Genomic DNA, 20,625 nt, shown 5'->3' on the forward strand with positions numbered 1-20,625 from the left:
AAGGTTGTCAGGGAGCATGAGCTAGGGAAGGGGCCACTCCCATCCTTCCTGAAGATGGAGCCTGACTTGTGTCTGTATCTCAATCTTGTTTGGAAGCAATGTTTTGGAAGAATTTTTGCAAAGACCGGGCTAATATCCAGGTGCTCAGTTGTTGTTGTTGTTTTAATTTCCAAAGAATGTAGGTAAGGCAGCTATTCATTTGTAACCTCAAAGTGGACTGTACAGGGAATTTTCCCCCCAAATTAAATGCAACTCTAAGTCCCTATCCTGGTAGGCAGGCAAAAAACACAATTGGACTTCCTCCCCTCTCCCTTGAGCCCCACAAGCATTTAAAGAATTTTACAACCTCCCAGGGATGTTGAGGAAAAGGTTCCCTAATGTTCCATCTAGGATGATCACCCAGGAGATTGTTTTTATTCAAGGCTGATTAGTCTCTTTAAATGTCTAACATTCTGCTGTTCCTGGGTCACATTAGACCACTGACATTTTTGCCGGAAGTGGAACCTGGTTTACCAAGGCTTATTCTTACTGCTCTAGAGCAAAATGAGAACAATGAATTTTTCTTAAAACTAAACCTATTCCTGATGTTAAAATATCCTTCCTTTTATGATATAATCATAAGGTTTTATAAAAATGTCCTTATTTGGCAAAATAAGATGTTAGCACCTATATATTGGTTACAATTTTTTGTGTGCATTGGTGGTGGGGATGCTTGTCAAAGATAAACAAAGCCAGGCGTTATTTCAAGTAGTAAAAACAGATTTTATTCGGTAACTATTGACCAGAGGGGAAAGAACTGAACTCCATTCTGACTTGTGTAGCAGTGACTGGGGGATTTAAAGGGAGGATGAAGTAACAGATATTGTATGATTCAATTTAAATGAAATGTTCAGAAAAGGCAAACCTACGGAGACAGAAAGCAGATTAATAGTTGCCTGGAGCAGGGGTGACAAGACAGGGTTAACTGTAAACATGCACTTGGGTAGATGGAATGAATGTTCCAGAACTGAATGCTGGGAATGGCTGCATAAATTGATAAATTTACTGAAAATCACTTAATCGTACATTTAGAATGGGTGAATTTTATGGCATCTACTTTATCAACAAATCTGTTTTAAAAAAATAACGGGCGAATGAGGGAGGGGGAAGGGCAGGGCGCGAGTGCAAAATTACCAAGGATCGGGCAGTGTCCCGTCAATGCGATTAGGCCAGCTGACTCTGTGGGCAGTGACTTAAGTTAGGGCCCTATCCTCCCACAGAGACAGGGAGACAGAGGCTTATCTTTCTGATGATTACATTTCAAAGGAATGGCGTTTAGGTCCTTGAGAAAGATGCTCCTGAATTGTGGGAGGTACATATACCTCTCAAAGGGACAGCAATCAGGGGGCCCATGCCAGGTGTTGGCTAGAGCAAACAGGAATTCCCCTGGCAGCACTGAGCTTTCTCAGACAGGCATTTTAACGGGAGGTCATCCTGAGGACGTGGTCTTCTGCTGCTTGAAGTCATGCTGGAGCACGTGTGTCTCTTGGGGAAGATGGAGCTATTATGTGCTAAGAATTCTTAGCGTCCATATTTCATTGTTAAGTAAAATCTGCTAGGTTGAAAACGAACGCTCTAGTTTAATCTCTGTGATGAATGCATTCTTAACTGAGGCAATTTAAGAAAAGGGGAGGAAGGCTAAGCTTGGTTCAGGCTTCAACTTAAATATTTTATCAAACAGCTCTGAGAACTTCTAGATTCTAAACACAGAGCTTCAAAGGAGCACCACCTGCTGCCCAGCGTACCATCCACATAGGCACTTCCTTCCTGATACCAAAGGAAGACGACCAGGGTCTGACATCATATTTTAGCTACCGGAAGTGGTGCGTAAGAGGGCTTAGGAACGAGGCTTTTCATCCAGGGAGAACTGCACGGTTCCACACCACAGCACATCGAACACCCTAAAGAGGGTTTGAAAGAGATCCCGAGGCCTCTAGATATAGGGGACAGAGAAAACAGAAGTCCAAAGAAAGAACAGCAACCGTTCACCTCAAACGCCTTCCAAAAACTGCAAAGAAATGGTCTATCCTAACAGCTAAACACCTAAGTAAAACAGTTACAATAGAGACAAAGTAGAGATTCTAACAGAATCCAAATGCTAATTACTGTTACTCCAGACTAAATATATCTGTTTTTGAAAGTTTCCTAGAAATATATTACATCCAAATGTGGCGAATGCCTGCAGAACTATCCAACAGTATATAGCTCCTGTCAATGGCTGCATTCAATTTAGGAAGAAAAAGGAAAAGTGCGATTTCTTTTGTTTCAATATACATATACAAAATTTTAAAATTTAGAATTTAATCTAATTGCAATTGCTTCTGAATACAATGCATCAGCAAAACATATTTACTCAAAACAAGTCACATATTTGAGAGGATTAAGCATTAATCCATCATGTTAATAAAAAACCAAGGACGTTCCTTCAAAACTTAGTATACTAAATAGGCCAAAATGTTGTCATTAAAATTTTTTTCCCTAAAGATCACGTTCACAAGAGTAAAAAGTAATACCTTGTTGTTTTCATTTATAAAATACTGTAAGTATTTTATAAATAATGATGTTAATTTTTTATGCGATAATTTAAAGCTTACATGATTCTTTTAGCGATTTTTCTTTTATTAATAACCTGGTAGGTAAATTTAGCATTAAATATCAGAAAAAGTTACATGCCAAGCTATTTTTCTCAAAACGAGATTCCGAGCATTAAACATTACAAAAAGATATTCTCCACAACCTTGAAGAAGAAAGTACATTTCCTCATTATTTAAGCAACGAAGGCTTTTGTTTTGGGGTTTTTTAAATGACGACTTGGCAGCCGCGTGTTACTATCTCACCCCTGCCCACACTGGCTAATGGCTTTTAGGAGGACGTTTGTTAGGGAATGTCTGAAACGCTCCATCTTTGGGAGGCGACAACTCGCAGCGAAAACCGAGGACCGGCGCGGACCGGCCCGGGAGGCGCGGAGGGACAGCGCCAGTCCCCGCGGGACGCCTCCCCCGCCCAGAACTACCCCAGGCACCGCCCGGCCCCGCCATCAGAGACGGCCTCCTCCGCCGCTTCGCCGGGGAAGGCTGGAGGCCGCCCCCGCGGATGATTGACGGGCTGTCTCCTCCAATGGGCAGCGCGCTCGGCCCCGGAGGGCTGGACAACGGCCGCGGCACGCGGAGGAATCTCTCCTGCCCTTTAGTCCCGGGCTAGGTGTTGCGGCAGGCGCCATTTTATCGAGCAGCCTGTCTCGGGTGCCGCCATGTTGGTGAGGAGAAATCACCGTTACGGCCACTATCCAAATCCCCGCGTCGCTGCGCGCCGCCCGCCCGCTCCCAAGCCTCAGCCACCGGCGGCGAATAGAGACTAAAGCGGCAGCGCCGGCAGCGCGGGGCCTGCCGTGGCCCAGTGTTTGCAGTTAGAGCCCCACCTCTCTGGCGTGGTTGTTAATAGACTGGAAAGTCTGTGTCTGTGTCGCTCACTAGTAACCGTGAGTTTTTACCACTTCGTCACCTCTCGGCGGCGGCCGGGAGCAGGTACCCGCAGGCGGCGCAGGGATCCTCCCCGCGCCCCGCCGCCGCCGCCGGCCTCGCAGACCTGCCCTCCAGCCCCGCCCCGTTCTTGACCAAACATGACAGACTCTGAACATGCAGGGCACGACAGGTCGGGAACCCTTCTTGTCTGTCTTTCTGTCGGATGAGAGGAGGGGTCTGGGGCGGCGGGAGCGGGCCGGGGCCGCGCGCCTCCTGCATGACTTAGCCGTCTCTGTGTGGCTCCATCAGTTCCATGACGTGCGCCCTGATGTCAAGCCCAGGCTGGCGGCCGCGGGGGAGGTCGGCCCGGCCGCGCCCGCCTCCCCGCGCCGGGGTCCTTCCCGGCCGGCCCCGCCCCCGGCCGCACTTGCGAGCCCCCCGCCCCCGGGCGGGCTCGGTCGGCGCCGGGCGACTGCCGCGTGCGGGCTCGGTGCTGCGGTCCAGCCTGGGCTTGGAGGAGGCGGAACCCGGCGCGGGGTCCGGCGTTCACGTCGAAAGAGGACCCGCCAAGAATTTTCAGTAACTGGTGACTTATTTGACTACTACGCTAACGCACACCTGAAAATAAACATGTTTGGGTTTTTTGGTTCTTTCTTAGGAAAAATTGAAGCGACCGCAGAAAGCCATGTGTTTGTCTTACCCCTCGGAATTTGCAATGGCAAGTTTCAGATGTTAACACGAAGTAGTTAGGCTTGGCAAATCTTGGCGTAGCACAGTTTTTTTGTCCTGAAGTAAAAACTCCATGGATTAACCAGTCTAGCCTGGCTTTCTAAAAACTATGTATCGTTTGAACATTTAACCGAGACTCTGATTTTTTTATTTTTTTGTATGTCTTAAGAGGCACATTGTTGGTTCCATTTAATGCTTTGGGGATATTTACATATTTTAAATAGCGCAAATAGCATACTTAAGTTTTGGTTAGGTTTTAAATTTATATTGATGTCCATGTTGATTGTTAAAAAAGAAAGGGTGGAGTTTCATTCATCAAAATTGCTGGAACAGAATCCATTGCACCTGATTATTATTTAGACTATTTAAAAATCCAGAACCTGGCAATTACTCCCTCGTGAATAGAATTAATCGAAAGTCTACAAGGTACTCTAGGCTGTGTACACGTTGCTGAAGTTTTACTTGTGGAGTAATGTGATCTGCTTTTGGTAAAGTTTATCAAACACTTTTTTAAAATCCGAAAGCAGGAATCACAAACATTACAGAAATCTGAAATATAGAAATATCCAGCAACCTTGAGAGGGGTAAAAATGTTATTTCAGCAATTTTGGTACCGTAATAATAAATGTAGATCTCCAGAAGGCAAGTCAGTTAAACATGTAATTTTTAGAAAGTCAAAAGCGCCCTTAAAATAAAAATTATGGGTACACAAGCTTGCATTTGACACATTTTTCATGATTGTTTTACATTATCCTGTTAAGAAAATGAGAAAATTCTGGGAATGGGTTAACTATTATCTTGAGAAGTTTCCCACTCTGAGTATCTGTGGACAAACCAATGATGGGGTTTTGCTACTGCAGCCTGAGATTCATTCTGTTGTGTGGAAGAAGGAAATCTATTCTCCTGTTAGTTCACAGAGCAACTTTAATCTGAGGAATTATGTATTCTACATAGGGAAGAAACCATGTTGCCAAATTCAGATACCCAGTTAATTTTGCTAGTAAGGAATTGTGATGCCAGACTTCAAAAAGAATTTGAAAGTTTAAAATACTGAATTAGAAATTAAAAAGAAAAATCTAAAGAATTCTTTGTGAGATATATTACCAGCTTAGCCCTAGGAACTAGAGATTAAGCAGTAGTGTATTTAGTCTTTTTTTGTTTTTGTTTTATGTTAGGATTAAGAAAATGATATTATCTAGTGATTTCTGAAACAAAAAGAAAGATTAGCTCCATTTTAATTTGTCCAGTTAGGTGGCAGTATTATTCTGAGGCAAGAAGACAAGGTTTATCTTTTTCACACCTTTTTTGGTCAAACTATAGAAAAACAAAAAGGAGTATATCTGAAAACACAGTGTAGGAGTCAGGAAAAACAGTTCTAGCTCCAACTTCGGTACCACTTAGCTTTGTGAACTTGAGCAAACCTAGTTTCTTAATTGATAAGAGGATTGTACAAGAATTTTTCAAGTTCTACAGAATTGGTTGTTTTCAACCTACTCTGGGGAGCTTTTTAAAAAGTGTTGAAGTCGTTTCCATTGGTCTGAGCTTCAGCCTGGGTTTTAAGATTTTTTTTTTTAAAGCTCTTCAAGTAGTTCTAATCTGTACCAAATTGAGAACCATATTGAGAATTAATGTTAATTTTAGCTAGTCATCAGAATCACTATAAGGAGTAAAGATTTTTGTACTGCCTAGGGCAATGAATCAAAATCTCTAGGGGAGGAGTGTGGTAATCTGTTATTTTTAATAGGCTCCCTAGATGATACTTAAATTTGTGAGAAAATGGGCTAATCTGTGGAATCCCAAAATATTTTCTGCTTCCATATTATAGTTATTTTATACTGTAATAAAAGTTTCTGTGAAGATATATGAATTCTGGTATTTAGAGCCAGGCATTGTCTCAAGGATATTCTCTCTGACATTTTTGAAAATTAAGGTATGTTGCATAAGTGCAGGAAAAAAAGTTAAATCTATGATTTTTATTTACAACTGCTTTAATTATACAAACTGAAATAGTACTATGATAGTTTACATGAGAATGAGATTCTCCATGTAATTGGAAATTCATAGAATGCACAGTTTTTTTTTTCCTGTGAAAAAGTTCTTTTCTCGTGCAGGTTTTATATGGTGAACATTTTGCATAAGATTTGTTTGCTAAATTAGTTAACTTAAAAAAAAAACATTTGTACTTACCTTTAAACATTTTCATGCCTGGAGTGAAAACATTTTATAAAGTATTATTAATATAAAAATAGCTGTAAATAAACTTGCGGATATGTAGAAGGTTAGTAGAGGACTTTTTCATAGATCTTTAAAAGTAAATAATAGAGGTGGAGAAGGAGTTGGGGAAGTCAAAGGGAGATAAAGTTCCTGCCTCTCTTTTCACTCAGTTCTTCCCTTTCACCAGTTCTCTTAGGCACAGCTCCAGCCACCTGGCTTTATATTTCAGCTGGATGTTGACCGAATTAAAACAATTCACAAGTAACTCTTAAAGGCTAAATACTATTTGTCTCTTGTGAACACATCGACAGTTGAGTAGGAAAGATAATTATATACCCAAGTAACTATTACATAGTGTTTTGAAGTACGCTAAAGGCAAAAAGTTTTACAGGGCCTGCCCTAGGAAAAAAGATAATTTTCACATGAACAGTATGAGAGCTTCTGATTCAGAGACTTGAACTGATAGGAGGTATGAGTAATCGTTTTCCTTTGGGAGGAGCTTATCCTCTGCCCATTAGGAACAACCCGTGCACCTTCCCCTCCTCTCCCTGCTTTCCTTCCTCGTGCAAACCAAGAGCAACAGAACTCCAACTCTTCCCAAGTGTAGCTTGTGCTTCCTCCTCCTTTCCCTCACCCCCACATAAGAACTGAAACCTCACACTGGAGAGTGAAGGGGTGAGGATAAAGAAAATGATTACACTTTCCATTTGTAATAGGGTTTTCGTTTGATTCTTGCATTATTTCCATGAGGTACTATTGCACAGATAGTGCTTAGGTAAGAATTCAGGTTATACAGACTCCTACCTGCAGTGTTATTTTTAACTCTTCATTAAGTTTGCACAGGGAAATAATCTAATAAATTCTAGTCTTTACTTCTTGAATTGTTTGGGATTGTAATGTGGTATGTTTAAGAGAACCCTGTATTTTTTTTTTCCATTTATTGTGCTTCGAAAATGATTGTATTTTCTTTTTCTTTTTCAGTTTTATTAGGTAGAATTATTACAGTTTGACTGCACAAATACATTATATTGCATGTAAATACATATATTCAATATACTGCACTTTTTTTTAGTTTACATATATGTACTAATCATGTTTCTGAGAACACATTAGAGCTTTAGCTTTTTAAACTTACATAGTTATCAAAGGAATAAAGCCAACCACAAAATAAGAATCAACAGCCTGTGGTAATCCAGTCATAAAGGACAGTCAAATATGCTTACACATATTCAAGAAATCAGTCATCTAAGTTATAAATAATAAGTACTGAACCCTGTATTCTGGATAAAACCTGGGTTCTGATCCTAGTTTTTCCCTGTAGCTTGGTTAACTCTTCTTTTTCTTGATTATTTTTCTTATTTGTGAAATAAGGTAGTTGAACTAGATTATTTCCAATCTTCCTTCCTACTTTAAGAAGTCAGTAATTTTAATTTGCTAATGGATGTGTAGCATGAAAGAAGGAATGAGTCAAAGCTATTGTGAAAGTCTAGAAATTGAGTAATTAGGACCTGATCAAAAGCGTCAGCAGTGAGAAAGCAGACAGAAGGCAACATTCATGAGAGATTTCTTAAGAGTTGATAGAACGGGAGATAAAGATCTGGGAGTTCTTAGCAGAGATGTTAGATGAAATAGTGAGATCACCTAGGTTTGTATGTAGTTGACCACGAAGAAGACAAGTGTTCTAAAAGCCAAGGGAGGAGAAAGTTTCAAGGATGATTGCAGAGCAGGATAAAGGAAAATGAGGGTTGAGAATAGTTCAGGGTATACTAAATTAGGGATATTTGAACACTTGAATGGAAGAGCGCTGCAGGTTTTGCATGTGGGAGGCCTTCAAGCCTAAAATTGGCCCACGTTGTTGTTTGCCTGACAGAAAGTTTAAAAATATTTGCGTTTCAGTGCATTAGGCTTGACTCATGTTCTCTATCGTCTGTAATAGTATATCGCTCATACTTTCTTTGCAAACTCAGTACCCGAGGTCTGCTTCCCTCATTAGGTGACCTGCCTGACCACTTAGAGATACAAGTTTGTGATTGCTAAGGAAGAATTGCCTAAGGAACAAGAGCGTGGGATTAGATTGAGGCATCTGATTATAAATGACAAGAATTTTAAATGGCATCAGGCTCCAATAAAGTGATACTTTTATTTCCACAGTATATCTGCCAAGCAGATACTTGCACCTGTCTGTCTTACAGGACAGCCTCTCTCCTGGGCAGTGCTTCCACAGGCATTGCTCACATTTGTCTCTCTACCTTTCCTTTTTCATCGCTTACATTGCTAACAAACCCTCTCTTCTGATGGGTACATTTCTTTTCACTGCATGTTACTATCTTAAATTTTGTCATTTTGTCTGACCTCCTTATCTCTGCCCTGGTTCATCTTTTTTAGGGTTTTATGGTCGAATGTTCTGAGGGCATTCTTAATTTCAATATCATTTTTGAGGTATTCATTTTTCACATTATATTTTAAGGGATTATGAAATCAGTTAAATCTAACTAACTTAAATCTGCAAATTTTTAGCAAAAAACCCCACCTATTAAAGAAATTCCTTGAAAAGTCAAGAGATCTGAAAAACTAGCAGCTCTTTGCTTGGGTTTTCCTTGAACACTGGCAGCTGACAATAAAATGTGAGATCACCAGTACCTGTGTGTGGGGTTGAGTTCTTTATAACCTCTACTGTTTGTCCTGTAAAGGAAGTTGCAGGTTGATTTCTTTTCTACATCCTTGGAATACATAGGTGTCTTTTAAAATTAAGTTTCGTGTAAACAGATGAAATAGAGTAATACATTTAAGTAAGAAATATTAACATTTTTGGCTGTGTGTATATATTGCACCAAATACACATTTTTTCGAATGTAAAATGTGCAAGTGTGAAAACCAATATAAGACTAAAGCTGGGCTGAAGCCATAGATTAAACTTCTGTATTATGTGAGTAAACCTGAAATATTATCTCAAATTATGACAATTTATTATTAGAAATTTTGGTGGTGTAATTTTAAAAATAGGACATTGTAATACAGTAACAGTTTTCATCTCTGCCTGTTAGGTTGCTCCTATGATTGCTGTAATGCACATGACAGATAGTGAATGGAGGGTCATTTTCAACTGAGATTAGTGGAATACAGGATAGTTGAGGTAACCTTTTTTCCCTCTAACATTTTCTTTTTTACATATATTTTAAATATCTGGGGCAAAGATGATTGATTATGTTGCATATTACTTTGGAGTTTTTTTCTTCTCTTAAAATTTTGAAGTAGCAGAGTTAATATTCTGCTTTTAATTGATCCCCGAAAATGTGAATTCCCAAATAGGATTTTTTCTTGAAACATTTAGGGAATTAAATAATTAAAAATTAAACATAGTCTTTAGAAGTTATTTTGTTGAATGTTATGAATATTAGTATGCTAAATAATTGAATGAAGTTAGAGTTATGACATAATTTCTGTTATTCTACTTTATTTTTTATTTAAATTTTTATACTCATTTGCCAGCTCAAAAAGAATATAATATTCTTCCTAAAGTCATCAGTTAGCTTACTTTCTTAATATTATTACTCTATTTTTCTATTTGACTATTTGAAAAGTAATTTCTTTTGTATATAAAATAGCTTTCATAATCATCAATTGCAGTATTTTCCTGTTAACACTAATGTACATTTATACTTCATCTGTTTGATAAAATGTCAATACATAAAGCACACAAAGAGAGTCTCATTCTAAACTGGACCTAAAACACCTTCTTAACTTGGAAAATGAATATTCAGATACTCACAGTAAATTCAAATGACATGGCTTTTTTGCATATGCCCTTGTTACACTGAACTAATGATCACGCAGTCCCTGATCATGTCACGTTCAGGGATACGAGAACTGATGTGAAGCAGGCCAGGCAGAATGGAGAAATGTGCTTTAGCTGGGTAGTTTAGGTGAAGCCTAATTTTGGATTTTTTTTTAATCTACTCCCACCACCCTCCTCAAATCCTGGAGCCCCAGTACCTCATGTTATAGTTAATCTGATTATCAGTTAACTTGGGATACTGGACACTTACAGACCAAGAATGCTTTTTGGATATTATTGGGTCACAGGCAATTTCACCTGGCGCCTTGTAGATTCTTCCAACGAGACTTCTTCAACTTTTGTTTTGATGGCAGGATGCTTAGAAGAGTGTGTTCTGGCTTTCAAATTGTATGGCTATTTTATTTGCTGAGAATTTGTTTCTGTTGAATTTCTAGCTTCTTCAGTGTACGCTAGAGGGCCTAAATCAAAAGAATAATTTGAAAGGGAATGAAAGTAAATGAATTTTAGCTTAGTGAGATAGCCAAGATAGTAAACGAAATATAAAAATGAATTTTTTAATGTAGTCTCAAAAAAAAATTATAGCAAGCTAATTTAGTTTTAATTGTGTAGTTTGTCTCTGCTTATGGCATAGAGGTTGAGGAATGGTATGGTTTTCTTTCATGATGTTAAACACAAGTTTAAGGATATATCAAAAATTTTTTAAATTTCATAAATTAATATACAGCAGTACCTCCTGGCTGGCACTGAATAGGGGCAGGAAATTAAGCGTTAACTGATACTATATCAAGAACTAAATTTGTGAACTTTTTTCAAAGAAACTGAAAAAAAATACATGGGATGCCTTCCTGTCTTACTAAATAGACATTGATTTATCCTTTTCTTAGTTACTTAGGATCGTCGTGAATATGTATGTCCCCATAATTGCTGGGAATACTGGTATTACACTCCATCTTGAGTCTTGCTGCATTCAGGAGACTTTGGAAGTACAGAAGCGCTCACACAGACTGTTGTTGCTAAGTATTGCTTAATGATAGAATAACTAGAAATACCCTCAGGAGCAGACTGCATGTGGCCTACCTCGGGTTCCTTTCTGCTTTTACTTGTTTTAGATGGTTTTTCATTGTTATTCTCAGAAGGAAAATTAGAGACATTTCTCCTTAGCATCCATGCGCCTTGGATTTACAACCTTCCCGGTGTCTGGGGGAAGTACCTGTCGCCTGGCATGCCCATTTTATTCAAGTGCGTGTATTTTGAGTACCTCACAAGAAGAGAGGAAACTTTTGTTTAGGGCTGTCTAGGTACAGTGCTAAGTAATTACCTAACTTTAAGTCTCTTAATCCTTGACTCTGCGGTGGTAAATTCGGAGTTCCATATTGCGGATGAGGAAACGGAATATTAGGGGGTGGGAGAATTTATTCGAGTTCATGTAGGTAGCCTGCAGCCGAGGAGCAGGATGTGAACTCACTCCCTTCTGGCTCGAGAGCCTTTCTTCTCCCCTACTGTGATGTCTTTTTAAGTATTCAGTTCTAACATAGCACAAGTTTAAAGCATTAAATAGTCCTTTTAAGAAGTCTATTGCTGTTCGTTATTCTTACTTGACACTTAATTTCCAAGTTCAGTGATCTCACTTTGCTAGAACCCTGGGTCCTCATTAAATGAGTGTTTTCTTGTTTGTTTGATTTTGGTTTGGGGTCCTCTTTAGGTGAAAACCAATTACCTGATTAAGTGTTCCACTTTCTTTTCTGGATGTTGGTGCTTAGCCCCCCTTTTTTAATTGAACAGCAAGCCTTAGTAATAACAGCAATTTTCATTTCTTCCAACATTCCTCTTTTCTTTCCCTCTTCTGACTTTGCTGTGGAGGATTTCACCTAGTAGGCTCTTACCTAAACTGCACTACTTTTTATCAGCTTGCCTGGAACCCTGCAGTGAAATAGGGAGAGCTATTTTTCAGCTCTGCATGATTTTACTGTCTTTTTAGCTCATTTAAAGAAAATCTGTACAATGAAAAAATTTGACTGTTACCCTTTGAGCACTTAAAAAATACTATTCAGTTTAAAAAAAAAAACCCTATAGCATCTCAAAAACTCCACGTCCTGTTTTATCAGTACAACTGGTTTAGTCTGGTGGCTCTGTTTCCTAAAAAATATTAAAATAACTCCTGTGAAATTGAAGTAACTCTCATTTACTTTTGCATATCAGAAATGCAGCTTTCAGATCTCAGCAGTTTCTCTGTATCATCTCTTAAAATAACACCTGAATTTTGTGTTGATAAAGTTTCTTTTCCCTCAGATTTTATTATTTCAAACACAAAAATGTTGACAGAATTTTGCAGTAAACACCCCCTATCTTATCCACCAGTTAGTGAGGTTCTTAATCTTCTCTACATTAGCTGCTATTAAGGGGTTTAGCTATTTGCAGTTTCTTCCTAAGACCAAACACATGTTGTTGCTATTATTACCACATGGTAAGAAGGCTGGTCCTGGGAATCAGATGGCCTGGGCTGGGTTCTAGCTGTGTCATCTACTAGCAGAGTTAGTTAAGCTCTTTGTATTCTTTCTTCACCAGTTTAATGAGGGTATTAACAGTTACAGTTGACCCTTGAACATCACTGGTTTGAACTGCATGGGTCCACTTATATGGGGACTTTTTTCAATAGTAAAGACACTGTACTACATGTTCTGAGGTTGGTTGAATCCACAGATGCAGAACCATGGTTACAGAGGAACCTGGGATGTGGAGAGCCAACTATAAATTATGTGCAGACGGTAGGGCCCCTAATGCGCATACTGTTCAAGGGTCAACTGCATTTCATAGAGTTAACAGAAAGATGAAATAAATTGATCTAACATGCCTGGCAGCCTAAGAGGTGCTCAGTAATTAACTACATCACATTACAGGATGATATAAAAATAACATTTAAACTACAAATTTGGATTATGTTATTTTACTTCAAAATTACTGTTTATCATGAGCACATCAGTTTGAATTGAAGATAGAGAAATAGTGAAAGAATTAGGTGATAAAAAAGTAGACTAAAAATTGCTGAGAAATATTCTTAAATTTATTTGTTAAAATCATACATCCATGATCCTCTGACGGACCGAAGTTTTTTAAAGGTTTGTCCAAGGTAATGGGGAAATGAAGTTAACTTACTCTCTTTTTAACAAGGTACAGCTAAGATGGAATCATTTACATTTTCTATTTGTTAGTACCTAGATTTGAGTAATTGCAGGACTAAGACTAGCTGGTGCTGTAGTGAATGGTGAATGGTGGTGCTTTAAAAAAAATAGCCTGTAGTTTTATTTGTATTCTCTTACTGTTTTTGTTTTCCATTTTGTTGGTTTCTGCCCTTATATTGATTATTTTCACTCTTGTTCTTTCGGGTTTGCACTATTCCAAGTTCATTAGTTGAATGTATAGCTCATTTGCTTTTAATCTTTGTTATTTCCTGAAAATATGTTTAAATAAAAGCATAAATCTCCCTCTGAGGACTCCTTTTCTTTGTCAGAAGGTCTTTAAATTTAATAACCTCGTGATGTACTCTGCACCATGCACCAGATTTATACTGGGAAGTTTACCAAGAAGTTATATTGCTTGAATTTCGATGTTGCAGTAATATGTTTCTGATATATTAATTACTGCATCGGATAATTATAGTGCCGTCTTTGAAAAATTTGAGGCTTAAATGAGTGGGATTATGTGCTGCTCTGATAGAGAAAGTTAAAATATTATTGATTCATATCCTTACTGTTTTTAAGGAAAATGTTGACCCTATTCAAAGTAATGGCCTCAGCAATAATGAGGTAACATTTTCAAGGTATAAATCATGGGAATGTAATGTTCACAGAGGATTGCACGAAGGATAATAGTCTATTCATTTCTCAGTGTTAGTAGTTTTTAGCTAATTTTTTTTTTTTTGCCTCAACATTGATGGAGAAAAAAACATTCCCATCAGTAACAGTGAGTGTATCTGAGTGGGCCGTGTCTAGTTTCAGAGTCTCCGTATGTATTCTGCTTTGGACCCATGCTGGATTATTGCAGTGGCACGCTGCTTTTCCTGCATCTGTTTTGTTTCTCTTCTAGGTCTGTTTTTCACTCACAATCAAATTTATCTTTCAAAATGGAGATCTAGTTACATCGCCTTCTTTCCTGGAAACGCTTTCAGTGCTTTTTCATTTCTATAGGAGAAACTCCTAGCAGGGTCAAAGCTCTGCATGATCTAGTGCTACCCATCAGTCCAGCACAATTGTGAACCAGCTTCCCCGCTTCCTTCTGTGATCCAGTGATTGGCCTCCTCTCAGTTCCTGTCTCAGTTCCCCTGCACAGGAATTTTGCTCATCCTGTTTTCTCTGTCTGCCAGAGGCCCTTCCCCTACGCCTTATCTCCCAGGCTACCTCCTCATCTCAGTTCGTTCTTGACTTCCTCAGGGAAAGACTTCCAGACTTCCTTGGACAGATGACTTTCCCCTGTTGTATGCACTCATAGCACTTTTTACCTGCTTCATGTATGGTTGTTGTTTTATATTTATTTGTATGATTCTTTGATTGATATCTGTTTCCCCTGTCACTACATTGAAAACTTTGTGAGAGAAGAAAACCATATCTCCTTCTTGATTACCATTGTATCCCCACTGAGTCGGTGGTGAATAAATATGTGTTAAATGAATGAATGGTTTTTTTGTTTTGTTTTGTTTTTTTGCTGAGGGACAGAAGATTCTAATAAACATACAGTTTTTGAGAACTGCTGCTCTAGCTGTTGTGGATTTCATCTCTGGATTAAATCAAAACGTCAGACAGTTGTGAATTTGGACAGTATTACTTTGTTTCCTCATGTAATTGCTTTTCCTCATTCGAACTGAAGCAGCATGCCCTTGGTTCAAACCGGGGCATGCTGTAAGTTGTGAACTGTTTATGTGGGTTGTATGGACAGTATTGAGGATAGTGTCCATTGTCTCAGGTACTGTCCTCTGTATCAGAAAGTACTGCCTTTATGACGACTCAGAGGAGAAATTTCTCTCCGATCTTACTCCCAGAAAAAAAATGTGCTTCTCTTGAGCAACTAGTCCGGTTTTTTCCTGAAAGTACCGTTGTCTGATACTTTACCCTGTTTCCTGATGCTCAGGGTCAAATTAGCAGCTCACATCTAGAAATCAGTCAGGGGTTTCTGGCCCTAGGTAAACATAATCTGAGTCTAAGCATCATTTTAACCTTTAGGATTTTAACTATGATTTATTTACATATTTTATAGTTTGTCCAATAAAAGTCTCTATATGGCTCTCAAGGATTAATAAAGCTACACCAAAGCTTAAAAAAAAAAAGCAGAGTTAATCTTTTAATCTGCTTGCTGGGTAAGAAGTGAGTTCAGTGTGTCTTCACATTGAAAGTGGAAGGGATAAAGAAGAATATGAAACGTTTATTACATATTGGGAGGAATTCTAGGTATTCAGATCTGATTGGTTCATTTGGGAACTAGAAATTCTTCCTTCTGATTTTTTTCTGCTTATGTCACAAAAGCACAGACATTGCTTTATGAAGATGTCTAAGGAGGGAATATGAAAGTTCTTTTAGGCTCATGGGTGTACAGTTAGCACTTCTGTATGCACACGCTGGGAACTTGGCAGAGTTGTATTTTCACAGCCTCGCCTTCATCCCACTGACATAGGACAGCAGGTCACAAGTTCACTGCTGTATGGGTTATGATCTTTGTAGGAACTCTGATTAAAGGCCTTGGTATTTGGCTTGACTGAATATGAGTCCCTTTATTTTCCTTCTGTTACAAAAATAAATTTTTGTACCATCAGATGGAATAACAGCTGTACAAGTAGCAGCTCTGACCCTGGAGACCAGGCATTGAAAGAAAAGTGAGCGTAGCCGTGACTGTTGTAAGGAGAAACTGGAAGGCTCTTCAGAGTGATGACCAAAGATTCCCTCACTTTGATCAGGAGGTCAGATCTTAAGACTCCTTCTTTCTACATTTGATAGCCAAGTTGTCTTTTCTTTTAATCTGAGTATAGATTGGTCAGCTTTCCCTGTGGTATTGTTCCATGCGAAGCAGGAAGTATTAGCTGTGTATTAAATATTTTTCTTGGCTCACCAGCGAAACATCCAGCGCCGTGGTGGTGTCTGCAACCACTTTGATTGATGACTTTAGTTTATTGTACTTCTAGGGCTTTATAGTATTATTGATCTTTTCAGTCAATGTTAGTAACACGTTTTTAATATATTTTTCAAGTTGTATGACCCCCTTAGTTGAAAACAGAACCCTAATGATTCTAGCTTTAATTGAAAATAGAACCCTAATGTATCCAGCTTTAAGGGAGTAACAGGGTTTTTTGTCTAGAGAGATCGGTCCCTTCAGAGATTCCCAGAGAAGTATGATCTCCCGAACGAGATGGGAAGGAAATATCTAAAAATGTCTAATTACTACATTATTATATATACTTATTATTTATATATGCAAGTTAGGTTTTGATGAAGTAGATACAAGAAGGCATGTTGTTGACTCAGGAAATAAAGATTAGAAGGGCCACACATAGTTTTGAAAACAAAAGAGCACTTAGAACAAAGTGAGAGAAAGGAGTTCTCAGTTGCCTGTGAGGTACAGATAACTTACACAGAATTAAACAAAATTTGCAAAGGTTATCATAGGACTATGGAAGATATTAGCTAATTAAAATATTTAATTTTGTTTATATATTTGTATGAAGTCCCATTACTGAAGGAATTTGTATTTGGGTTGAGACTTTGACTAAGTTTTAAGACTGGCTTGGGGAGTAAAACAAACCAAGGAAAAATCGCCATGGTTGTAGGTAGTCATAAAGGGATAAGATGAGTTTCTGCAAACCGTATACAGTCCAGAGGGTGTAAGAATGTTGGGTAAATGAGAAGGATAAAAGTGATTTGAAGGCTGGTAGGTATCCAGATTTTACCATTGGTAATTTGTAAAGAGAAACTTTTTCTGAAATTTCTGAATCTGAAATAAGATAAACCATCTACGATGTAAATGTTCCAGGTCCAGTTTGGGGATAAACATCAAATCACAAAAACTCAAGTCAGGTAGCTCTTCCATGGCCCCAGTATGGCCAGCCAGTATTTTCCCTGAGGGGAAATAATCTAGTTTGGAGGTGTAAGGTAGGAGTTAGATCAGGGCTTAATTAAAGGGACCTATAAGCTATACAGGTTGAAGGGAAAAGCCAGAGTGGGCTTCGGCAAATCCTAGACCCAAACAAGTTTTCTGTGAAGCCTGCTTACGGGTTCAGCCAGAAAGATTCAGATATTTAATTTCATACATAGACAACAAGTGCAGGATGAGCATGGGGTCAGCTCCCCCTGTCTCTCATCCAGCAGGGCAACACCGAAACCACAGAGGCCAGAGAATCACAGGTCACGTGAGTGGTAGGGCGCTCGTGCTGAGGAACAGTATACTCCATATTGCAGCTACACGATTTTTTTGTTTTTAGCCTGCAGCTGTATGGTAGGGAGTGGGCAAGGTGGAAAATCTAAACCCTCCTGGAACCAGGAAAAGTGGATGAGAAATTGCCTTACAGCAGGCTCCCACAAAACAGGGAGGTGGGTGAGAAGTAGCCTGGCAGCAGCACCTCCCAAAACTGCCCACCTTTCCCTACTTTGGAGGACCACGGGGCGAATGCTAAGGCTTAGGTCAGCCTGCGGTTGAGCCTGGCCTGTGTAGCCTGTGTGGAGAAGTGAAGGTTACCAGGACGCCGGTACAGAGCAGTCCCCCTGTATTATCGTGCATGACAACGGAGAAATGATAGGGTGAATTAGAATGAAGCATGAAAAGTGCTACAGGCAAGTGTTTGAAGCATCTAGAGAATTGTGGTCTGTTGGTCTTAGAATAAGCAGTTTACTTCTATGAAATTGTCTACTCCAAAAAATGTCTTTTTTGTAGTGATCATGTCAGCTTATGCCAAGAAACTTGTGTTCAGGAGTAATGTCTTTGTAATATCATCCATCAGGAGTACTTGGATAGTCTTTTATTGAGGCTTTTGTGTTTCTTCCAAAAGACTCGTTTCTGGTCTGTAGCTTGTAACAGGAGCCTTTAGGCAAGCATAAAGAAAAAGCAGAAACTACCTGTGGAGGTAAGACTGGTTCAGGTTAATTTACTTTAATAGCCAACAATACCAGAATGGAGAAAGGTAGACTTCTCTATTGAGGCATATCAATTTATAAGGATTTAGTGAATAATTACCTCCGAATAAGAATATATCATGGACAGTGAGGGAATTGACCCATTTCAGAGTCTTTAGTTTATGTCATAGTATGATTTTCTCTAGTTGTCGCTAATCTGGATATTGAAATCTAGAGATAAAATCTTTTTTAACTTTATTTTATTATTTTTTTAAATGACAACTTTATTGAGATAGAATTCACTTTTAAAAACATACAATTCACTGGTTTTTAGGATGTTCACAGAGTTGTACAATTACCACTGTCTTAATTGTAGAACACTTTCATCACTCCTAAGAGAAACTCAATACTCATTGACAGTCACTTCCCATTCTTCTCTCTGATCTGTCTTTATGGATTTGCCTAAGAGATAAATTATTTTTAAAATAATTTTATTAACTGGACAGTTATGAACATATCCATAACATGAATATGATTCTCTAAAAAGGACATGATCATTATTATTTTTACATTAATAAAAAGTTACCCATATACATTGACCTATATAATTTTATTTATTAAGTTTAAAAAATTATCTTGGGTTTAGTAAACAAAACAGTTTTCATGATAGTGTTGAGCTAATTCAAAATCTAGAGAATCCCAAGTGCTCTTAATTAATTCCATTGTCTCTTCTATTGTTAATTTTTCACAGAGCTAGATTACTATCTGATACTTTGGTAGGTGCTCAATAAGAAAACTTTCTTTTATTTTCGTAACAGAACTAGAATTAGAATCCAGCTTTCTTCCCACTAGGCTTCCTCTTTCCATTATGCCACACTTGCTTTCCATATGTACTCAAAGCTGAATTTTTAAAGCATTTGAAGCATGGAATCATATAAGTATGGATCACTTTTCTTTATTTCCTTTTTCTCTCCTATTTTTTGTAACCAAACATATATTTACAGTGCTGAAATGGTAAAAGCTTAAGGGAGAGAAGAAAGAAAAATTTGAAAACTTTCCATGTTTTATGTTTAATAACATATAAATACCCGTATTTCACAGGTAAAGAATTCATGTAAAGTAGAATATAATCATACGTATCGTTTTCAGCTTGAGTGCTATATGTATTTAAATAGCTCTAGTCAAAATGCTAAATATAAATTAGTGGTTTTAAGATATAAAAATTTTTATGCTTTCAGGAGCTCAAGTTGGAGGAGAGTGGTGGTAAAAGAAAGGATGAACAGCTGTAGGTTTTGTTGTTATTTGCATTTAAAATTTTACATATAGACAGTAGAGTACACAGTTCTTAAATGAATTTTTAAGAATTGGTGAATTTTTACACACAGGTATATATGTAGTAATCACCATTATCCATCTATATAGAATATTTTAACACCCTGGAAGGCTCCTTAGAACTCCCTTTGTGTCAGTTATAACCCTCCAAGAGGTAATCACTATTCTAAGTTACATCACCATGGATTAGTTTTGCCTGTTCTTGAAGTGCATATAAATGGAATTAAACAATTGCCTCTTGTGTCTGGGTTCTTTTGCTTATAATTATGTCTATAAGATTCATCCATATTTTATAGAGCAGTACATTAGTTAATTTTTGTTCTTTATAGTATTCCATTATATAAGTCAAGCAGAATTTATCCATTCACCTGTACATGGAGATTTGGGTTGTTTACAGTTTTTTACAAATATGACTAAAGCTGTTGAGAACTTCCTTATATTTGTCTTTTGGTGAATATATATGTACTCATTTTTCTTGGGCCATAAGGTATTACAGTATTATAAAGCTCAGAACTTTTTAAATTAACAATCAGTATGTCAAACCTACCTCACATGAAATTTTCAAGTCCACCTAAATAGACATATTCCTCTTATTTTATGATAGAAACTGGGGGGAAATGACATTGACTTCACAGTCAACTTAAGGTGATATTATGTGTCTGTTCTATAATGGCAAGAGTTGTGGATATTTTACATTCAATCATTCAGTAAACAGTAGGGCACCTTCCCAGGGGTTAGAGATACAGCTGTGAAAGACACAATCACATATCCTGCTTTCCCCAACCAATAAACAGCTCATTTGAATGTAATGTGTAGAGTGCAGATATGACGAAATGAGAATCATCAGGAGAGTTCTTAGGACAGAACATCTCATCTAAGCCTGGTTAGTCAGTGGAGGCATCTTGGAGGAAGTGACATATAAACTGGGTCCTAAAGATTGAATTTAGCTAGGTGAAGGAGGTGAGGG

General features: G+C 38.2%; 1 protein-coding gene across 3 annotated transcripts in view; it reads left to right on the forward strand.

Annotated features, from left to right (window-relative positions):
• The first annotated feature begins 3,304 nt into the window (after positions 1-3,304).
• ZC3H6 (zinc finger CCCH-type containing 6) overlaps positions 3,305-20,625 on the forward strand; it is a 47,379-nt gene continuing 30,058 nt past the window's right edge. For 2 of the 3 annotated variants that reach the window (XM_010984889.3, XM_064481924.1), the window contains exon 1: positions 3,305-3,690. In XM_010984889.3, the coding sequence (XP_010983191.3) occupies positions 3,659-3,690 (32 nt within the window). In that variant the 5' untranslated portion in view covers positions 3,305-3,658. Of the gene's footprint in view, positions 3,691-16,039; positions 16,184-20,625 lie in introns of all 3 variants that reach the window. The other variant, XM_064481923.1, reaches the window with a different exon arrangement.

This window comes from Camelus dromedarius, chromosome 33 (assembly GCF_036321535.1).
Source record: "Camelus dromedarius isolate mCamDro1 chromosome 33, mCamDro1.pat, whole genome shotgun sequence".
NCBI lineage: Eukaryota > Metazoa > Chordata > Mammalia > Artiodactyla > Camelidae > Camelus > Camelus dromedarius.